Below are 9,092 nucleotides of genomic sequence, written 5' to 3' on the forward strand. Positions count from 1 at the left end.
ATTTAGAATATTTTGTAATTAATTGTAGATATTTTCTATTCTTAGAATAGTTCAACAAATAAAATTTAGAATATTTTGTAATCAATTGTATAAATGCTCTTGTTGTTATAAATAGAAACAATACAATGAAAAATGCATCAAACCGAAATTTGTGACAACATATGCCTAGGGAAGAAAACTAGAGGGCAAACCTCGTTTCCAAACTCTCTAGCTCCAAGGATAGAGATAGTCTTCCTTTTTACTATATCATGTCTATTTTGCCATTCCAAATAAAATAAACTAATGATGTGTTTGCGTTTAAAATTAATATTAACGAGGAGGATGATGATGTTGTACAGAAAATATTTAATATTTAGGTTGAAATAAAAGCCACATTACTTGCTCCCAAGGCCAAGAATAATGTTAAAGGCATGATGGATGCACTAATGTTTCAAAATCTAGAGGTATTTTGGAAGAAGGCTCTGTTATTATGAAAAATTACAAAGATCAATATCAAAAATGTGTTTTATTTGTAGGAATTAACCATATATTCATTTTTTTAATTTTATGCAGAAATCATTTTATGAAATTATAGCTAAGAATTGGTAAAAGAATAACGGAAAGTTGACGACATTCCTTCCATTGGAACTTCATTTGTTTCTTGGTGATGAGATAGTGCAGTAGAACTTAAAGAAATGAATTATGAAATTGTAAGATAAAATGGTGTGAAAATGATCAATTCACATATAGAATTAGTTCAGAGTATTTACAATACATACAAACTACATAATGTAGCTGCTACACCAAAGTTTGACAGGATATGAACATACACTCGACGGATCAAAGAAAACATAAATACAATATCGTTTTATCGAGGGTGCACTTCAGTAATGGATACATCATTGACAGACCATGGAATTGATCCGGTGGTAGACTGATCAGAACTAAACCCTTGCTTTATTCTGTCAGGTGTTCTTCCACGAAAGAAAGACGGTGGCTGTCGAGGTATTGACAGCGTAACTGAATAACTGTTGAGCATAAGTGCAACAGTTTCCATGGAAGGCCTGTCATGTGGACTTTCCTGAATACACAATAAACCGATATGGATGCATCTCATAACTTCGTTTCTTGAATAAGAATCGCGCAGCATTGGATCAAGTAACTCCAATGGTGTTTGCTCTGACCATTTTTTCCAAGCCTATGGTATAATACATAATATTGTTAAGCTAGTATTGCATCAAAAGAGCATAAAAAATAGTGATATTTTTTTATACTCACATAGCTTAAGAGGTCATCAGCATCATTCCATTGATTTAGATCCGTATTCTTCTTGCCACTTACAATTTCCAAAACTAAGACACCGAAGCTGAACACATCTGACTTCACAGAAAATTGTCCGCGCATTGCATATTCTGGAGACATGTAGCCGCTGGAAGACAAAATTATACCAGCTTGTAAATAATAATGTAAACTCTTATACATGCAAATGTTGATGACAAAAAGATGTGAAACTTACTAAGTCCCAACTATACGTCCTGTATTTACTTGAGTCTGATCTCCTTGGAAAATTCTAGCCATCCCAAAATCTGAAATCTTTGCGTTCATATTTTCATCTAATAGAACATTGCTAGCTTTGAGATCACGATGAATAATTCTAAGTTGGGAGTCTTCATGGAGATAAAGAATCCCTCGAGCAATTCCAACTATAATCTTGTAGCGTTTTGACCAATCTAACTCCCTTTGCTTAGCAGGATCTACAATATTGTGTGAAAAGATCAAGATCAACAATAGTAGGCAGGTACACTATCACTTTGGAAGCTGTAATTCTATAAGGAAAAAGGTAACGCCATACCGAATAGAAAGTGATCAAGGCTTTTATTTGGTATGTATTCATAGACAAGAATCTTCTCCCTCCCCTCCAAACAAAATCCGAACATCCTCACTAAATTTCTATGTTGAAGCTTGGCCACAAGGGAAGCTTCATTCTTGAACTCTACTGCACCCTGCAAGGAGGTTACCGACAACCTCTTCACAGCTATCTCATGTCCGTCGGGAAGAATACCCTAAACAAAAACATGATCGGATCAGACTCAAATTTAGCATATCAAAAACATGATCGGATTCGTTAAACTAACTAATATCTTACCTTACAAACCACACCAGAGTCCAGACCAGTTTACTCAAATTTAGCTTAGAATAAACATAACAAATTTCTTACCTTATAAACCACACCAAAACCACCTTGACCAATCTTGTTCTCGTCCGAGAAACAATTTGTAGCAGCTTCAATTGTGGCAAAGTCAAATTGCAAACACTCTATATCAGTAAGTTCCTCCCTCCGAACTACAAAGACAGTAAAATACAATATCCATCTTCAACCAAATTACAATAAACTGAACTAAGGAAACAAATTAACCAAGCAAAAAATGTAAAATTACTTGAAGATGAACCCTGGATGAATGTACTATTATACTTATACTTCTTCCTCGCCCTCTTACGCAGGAAATAGCAGCCGATAATCAAAACTGCCACAGCCATAACAATTGCGACAACGACCCCAATAATCATAGCAACATTGCTCTTTCCTACACAAGTTCGTCACATTAAGACACCCCGGAAACAAATCTAAAACCACGATAACAATATCATCGTTATATAGATAGATACCTGATGAAGGAGGAGGAAGTTGTGGCTGAGTGGAAACAGCAGAAACGTTGTAAAAAGGGTAAAACTCATATCGAATATTACAACTCGGAAGAAGTGATCTGGCACCTCTTTCCCCATCACAACAATTTCCAATAGAACTAATAGCACCTTGCAAACACGTGTTACAGTCAAAAGTAGATAAATCAGGTGTACACTCTGCCAAAGAATATACCGAAGAAGCTAAGAATTTTTCTTCTTTTGCAGCAAATTTTTGACCCGAAGGAGAATTCACAGCTTCATATGCTAAATCCTTCAAAAGACTTGCAAGAAAATTACTGAACTGGGAAGCTTCTGTAACAGGGACACTCTCATCTGATTCTAAGTCCGTTGCTGGAACCATGTGATTCAAGAATGAATTATTGGAGTAACGCAGAAAGCACTCATCGTACCAGATGATAGATTCTGTCTGGTTGTTACACAAATTCGTGATGTTATTAGCTGCTGCTGTTACACAGCGTTGACAGAGGGAGGGAGTGATGTCTGCGCGGCAGAGGAAAAGTCCTTTCAAGTCGTTGAGGGAATTGAAGAGAGGGATGTTGACGGTGTAGAAACCGTTGTGGAGGGTGGAGTTTGAGATGAGGGAAGAGAGAAGAGTTTTTAAAGCGGTTTGGAAATTTGAATTGGGTTTGTAATAAGAGGTGTCTGTGCAGGCGAATGAGTTGTATATTGGAGAAGCTTCAAATGGAAAGGTAAGTAAAGTTAACAAGGATGCAACTAGAATCAATTGGGTTGTAATAATTGTTGGTGATTTGAAGATATGCATCTCTGGTTCTGTTTCTGTATGTTTGTTTATCTGAAATTTGTGAAGAAAATGGTAGCGATGGCTTGTTCTGACTGCAACAGAAGCTACTTGAAGATCAATGAGGTAGAAGAGTCAAACACTCGTTTACCTGCCATTGGTTGGAAACATTACTTTTTGAATAAAGAAAACATGAAACTGGGAAAATAATTTACTGGCAGACATTTTAGGACCGTCATTTAAAGAGTTAAGACTTTGTTAATGGAAGTTTCTTACCATGAAATTTGTATTTCATGGAGAAAATAGTTATTTCAGTTTTGCTGAAAAGCACGAATGAAAACACTAGTATTCAACTTGAGAGATTATCATTAGCACCGACACCTTTGAAAAATGGTGGGTTCATGTTAGTGTCAGACACCGACGTGTTCATGTTAGTGTCAGACACCGACGTGTTCATGTTAGTGTCAGACACCGACGTAGACATGATACCGATATTTGTTATTATATTCAATTTATTTATTTTTTAAAACTATTACCGATGTCGACCTGTCATTATCAATGTCGCGTCTGTGTTTCATAGTCATATTGTTCTGGACATCCCATAAATCCCAAAGGGTAAAGGCCCAATAGTAATATGAACGAATAAAGCACCAAATAGGTAGACACTCTTTTCTCTTCTTCACATACGACATTGAAGTCCTACTGACTGTCCAGATCATTATGACAGCTTACCGCGATCCACATCTCATTTCACGCTTACTGTTTCCAACGACTTATTCTATTAAGAAGTAAAACGCTCAGTTTCTAAGAAATTCAAATCTATTCTCAGGGCTGGTCAATTCCCTCTCCACTGCATCGAAAGTTCAGGACCACCACAGCAAACTCTGCATCGTCGTTTACAGATCAACTTTGGTTCCATTACTGAACAAATACCAAGGTACTTTAAAATACTCAAATTTGACGGCTTGAAAATGGTGGTTTTATATCAAGGAACGTACTTGATTACATCAGCTAGTACTAACAGAAGACAAACTCTCAAACTCTTCTGTTAGTTTGTTTGTTTTATTTTGGATTAATAAGTACTTGAGGTTTTATATCTTCCAACGAAATTTCCTTTTGTTTGTTCCGGTTTACGAAGAAATTCAGTGGCTATACTCCTTCATAAATATTGTGTCATTATTCTTGAGTTGCATAAACCTTATATCATACAACATGATGTATTTCTGCTGCAACTAGAGGGGTGACACTATGACCGATACATGTTATTATTTTCCACATTGAAAAATAAGCCAATACACAATATTACAAATTTACAAGGTTTTGAACTCAATAGACAATACTCCTAAAATCTCCTCCTATTTTCTACCTTTATCATGATCTAATTACAAACACACATCTCGTTGACAGACTTTGGTAATCAATTGTTATCAGATTGACTAATCTGTATTGTTGGCATCTGCTGATCAGCTCCACTCTGTAGAAAAAATGCAGGCTGCTTCGGTACTGGTAGAGTAACAGTGTGACTATCTAGCATGAGCACTATTGTTGGCATTGTAGGTCTATCATCTGGATCTTCTTGGACACATAATAAACCAATATGGATGCATCTTATAGCTTCATTTGGAGTATAGGATTCTCTTATTGTGTGGTCCACCAATTTCAAAGGCGTTCCATTGTTCCAAAGTTTCCACGCCTGTTTCAAATTTTCATCAAACATTTGTTGAAATGTGATCACTATAGAGTAAGAAAGAACAAATAAAACTCAAGAAGAAAATTTTACACTTTTCTCTACTCACATAGCTCGCTAAATCCTCAGCAGCTCCTGTTTCATAGAAAGAGCTGTTCTTCTTGCCACTTATAATCTCCATGATGAGAACTCCGAAACTATATACATCAGACTTACTAGAGAAATTTCCATGCATTGCATACTCCGGAGACATGTAACCACTAAAACACATATTTTATCATCAATAGAAAACACTGTTAGTATGGGGAACAGACATAGAAGCCTGGAAGAATGACAATGCTCGACTCAAATCTAAGATGTTTGAATTGAAATATATTTATTTTTTTGTATTTTTTGAATTGGTTATAAGTATTTTTCATGAATATATATGCTGCAAGAATGATAATGTAAACTTGTACTTACTATGTCCCTACAATCCTACTGGTATTTCCTTTAGTTTGATCCACTCCAAATAATTTTGCCATGCCAAAATCAGAGATTTTTGGATTCATATCTCCATCCAACAATATGTTGCTAGCTTTGAGATCACGATGAATAATTTTAAGCCTAGAGTCTTCATGAAGATATTGAATGCCCCGAGCAATCCCTCCAATAATCTTGTAACGCCTTGTCCAATGCAACAACCTTTGTTTTTCAGGATCTGCACAAATATTCCTTTCATAAGATTATGATCTCCAATAAAAACAAATCAGTTTAATGAAACAAAAATTCGTCAAGGAATTCTATTTTACATTTTTCCTCAAATTTTGTATTATTACATAATTATTGAGATAAACCTGGTAAACTAAAATCAATGCATGCATATAAACTGTGAACTATAAAGAATTCAGATAGACGAGCCTACCAAAAAGAATATAGTCAAGACTTTTGTTGGCTACAAACTCATAAACTAGTATCTTTTCTTCTCTTTCCAAGCAAAACCCAAGAAGCCTCGCTAAATTTCTATGTTGAAGTTGTGCAACCAGTTCAACTTCATTCTTAAATTGTTCTCCACCTTGTCCCGACTGTTTAGAGAGTCTCTTGACAGCTATTTGTTGTCGGCTCGGAAGCACGCCCTGAATTTTCACAAAAATTAAATGGAATATAATACAACAATTGGTATAATTTCCATGTTATGAAAAAACAAAAGCATCTGAACTTCATACCTTGTAAACCTCGCCAAATCCACCTTCACCTAGCTTATTAGCTTCTGAGAATTTGTTGGTGGCTTCTTCAAGTGTATTCAAATCAAATCTCAAGGATTCCACTGTGGTAATATCGATTTCAGCTAAGAAGCAAAAATTGTAGATCTATCAGTTATATCACAGATTATAAAATTATGAAACAAATTAATAGTAAGATCTTCTTTTTAGTTAACTCACACCCTTACTTTTCGGATCCTGTGCTGCAGCAGAGTCATGCTTCTTCTTCCACCCTCTTATACATAAGAAACAAATTCCTATGATAAATAGCAGCGCAGCCACTGTAATTGGAACCACAATTGCAACAATTGTCCCTAATGAGATCCCACTACTTCCTGAAATATTCCAAAATGAAGTAATTTAATTACAATGGCTTGTTGTTATGGACAACTGAAATTCAAAGATATGTATGTTTCTATAAAGTATTGCATATTGGTTCTACTGTCTGTTAGTCTTGATTCTCTTCATTTACTTCTAGTGAAATGCAAGTGTACAATACTTGAAAGCATGAAATTTTTAACTAAGCCTCATTTGGATTAGTCTCTAACTTACATGAACTTTCTGACTTACATAGAAGCTAATTTTACCTATTAAAGTTACGTAACTATTTATCAACTGTCCATGAAGAGGATTTGAATTCTATCCTCCTAGGTTACAAACTTAAAATATCAAACTCTTACCATCAAGCTGGCGCGTCATGAACTTCTACCAGAAGTTATTATTTACTTGTAAAAGAAATACTATGTTAGAGATTTTCTCAAAAAAGTGAAATTCAAAAGGTAACTTAAACTTAAATAACAAACTATTATTTGAAACTGGACTTGTAGGGTGAGGATCGTCAGTGGTTGGGCCTATCTCAACCATACAAAACCAGACCCTGATACCATGTTAAAGTTCATGCCATATATTATCTGATACGAGACTCTTAACTGAAACCTAATGGTAATTGTTAGAAATGAATCAAAATTACCTCCCAAATTAGAATTGGTTGTTGGAGGAACAATCACTGGTGGTGCTGAAGGCGCTGGCGAGGGAGCAATGTTTCTATAAAAAGGGTACAATTCATATCTAATGTTACAGCTAGGAACTAAAACTCTTCCTCCCGTCTTTCCATTACAACACTGTGGAAGATTTGCAATGGCAACACTAAGACACGTACTGCAATCTTGTGAAGATAAATCGTCTGTACACTGAGCCATACTGTACAGCGTCTGAAACCCAGAGATTCTAGCTTCCTTTGTAGCATATTTCTTAGTACCGACAGAAGAATTCGCAGCTGCTTTATCTGCTGATTCGTTCATAGTAACAGACAACAAACTCATGAAGCTTTCCTGGTTCGTTATATTAGCGGTGCTTACTAGGTAAAAAGCTGGACTTGTAGTGACGGTGGAGAAAAAAGAGGTGTTGGAGTATCGAACCATGCACTCGTCGTACCAGATAACAGCCTGTTTGGATGAGGAACAATCTGTGTCTGTGGATAGTTTTTGTGTTGCGTTTGCGACGCATTGTTGGCAGAGGGGAGAGGAAACGTCGCCTCTGCACATGAATAGACCGTATGCAGTGTTTGAAGGGTTTTTGCTAGGGATTGTGGTGTTGTAGAATTCGTTGTTGTTGGTGGCGTTGGAAGATAGTGAAGAGAAAAGGGTTTTGAGGATTGAGTGGTAGAGGCTGTTGGAGTTGGTTTGGTTTTTTGTGCAGAATTGGAAGAGGTAAGTTGGGTTCTGTGCTTGTGTGGTTGAGTTGATGATGAGGAAGATGAAGAGAAATAGAAGGTTGAAGGAATTCATGATTCTGTTTTGTGAAATGAAAATTGTTAGAGGTTTGTGATGGTTAAAAATGAAGTGGAAAGTCAAGTCAAGTCAACCATGTGTTATGTTATGATGCAGTTGAGTCCTTGTCATTGATTTTTCTTCAAGTGTTTATCACTCTGTGTTGAAATTGTTGTGCAGAAAAATGTACAGTATGAGAAAAGGTCAAAGAGAGTGATGGAAAACTGTGAGGACATGGAAATTTCGAAATGCTGAGCTGGCTTTTGACACCATTTCCATGAGAATGTGTTGGGAGCAAGTGGAGTATAGCTTCTAGTTGTGGATTGCGCCTATCACGGTTACTTCCTGTTTTTGTTTATGACACCAAACAAATTTCATTTACAACACTTGTAATGTTAGATCCGCCTTTAGGTAGGGGTGAAAATAGGTCAGGCCGATAACAGGGGCCTACAGTCTAGCTTATATAGGCTCAGGTCAGGTCATACATTTTTTTTAAATAGAGAAGGCCTATGCTTTTTTATAAGCTTATATAGTTAAAAAGGCTAGGCCTCAGACCCTAAACAAAGTCTTTTAAGCCTACCAGGCTGACCAATTTAAATAAATATGAAATTTTTTATTATCATTATGTTATGTTTTGTACTTTGAATCAAAATACATAAATAAAACTTGATTATCTTGAAGACCTTGTGAAAATTAAGATGAAAACATGTCATGAACAATATTTTCATAAGTTCTCTTAAACAAACAGTCTCACATAATTAATATTAATAGGTAAGTTAAAATAAGTCAATGCAAACAAAATTTTAGTCTCTTGCTTGTTTAGTTAGTTGGTCTATTTAAACATTATTTTAAATGTTTATTTACATATGTATAAAGTAAATAGGCTTTTATGTAGGCTAACAGGCTAACAAGACTTTCGAAAAGGCCAGGCTTAGGCCTAAAAATTAAGTCTACGATAGGCTACAGGCCAG

The 9,092-nt window shown here is 35.8% G+C and overlaps 2 protein-coding genes across 2 annotated transcripts; both read right to left on the reverse strand.

The window, feature by feature from the left end:
- Positions 1–705: 705 nt before the first annotated feature.
- On the reverse strand, positions 706–3,716 carry LOC131643427 (cysteine-rich receptor-like protein kinase 44). The gene is made up of 7 exons (XM_058913639.1): positions 2,647–3,716; positions 2,418–2,564; positions 2,198–2,322; positions 1,832–2,042; positions 1,496–1,733; positions 1,258–1,408; positions 706–1,177 (listed from the first exon to the last, which is right to left on the reverse strand). The coding sequence occupies exons 1-7, from the start codon at positions 3,446–3,448 to the stop codon at positions 848–850; spliced, it is 2,004 nt and encodes a 667-aa protein (XP_058769622.1). The 5' UTR covers positions 3,449–3,716; the 3' UTR covers positions 706–847.
- An 866-nt stretch (positions 3,717–4,582) lies between these two features.
- Positions 4,583–8,356, reverse strand: LOC131643428 (cysteine-rich receptor-like protein kinase 10). The gene is made up of 7 exons (XM_058913640.1): positions 7,323–8,356; positions 6,541–6,687; positions 6,317–6,438; positions 6,016–6,226; positions 5,574–5,811; positions 5,221–5,371; positions 4,583–5,117 (listed from the first exon to the last, which is right to left on the reverse strand). Exons 1-7 carry the CDS (start codon positions 8,137–8,139, stop codon positions 4,842–4,844), a joined length of 1,962 nt encoding a protein of 653 aa, XP_058769623.1. The 5' UTR covers positions 8,140–8,356; the 3' UTR covers positions 4,583–4,841.
- Between the last annotated feature and the right edge of the window lie 736 nt (positions 8,357–9,092).

The sequence above is a fragment of the Vicia villosa genome, linkage group LG1 (genome assembly GCF_029867415.1).
Source record: "Vicia villosa cultivar HV-30 ecotype Madison, WI linkage group LG1, Vvil1.0, whole genome shotgun sequence".
Lineage (NCBI taxonomy): Eukaryota > Viridiplantae > Streptophyta > Magnoliopsida > Fabales > Fabaceae > Vicia > Vicia villosa.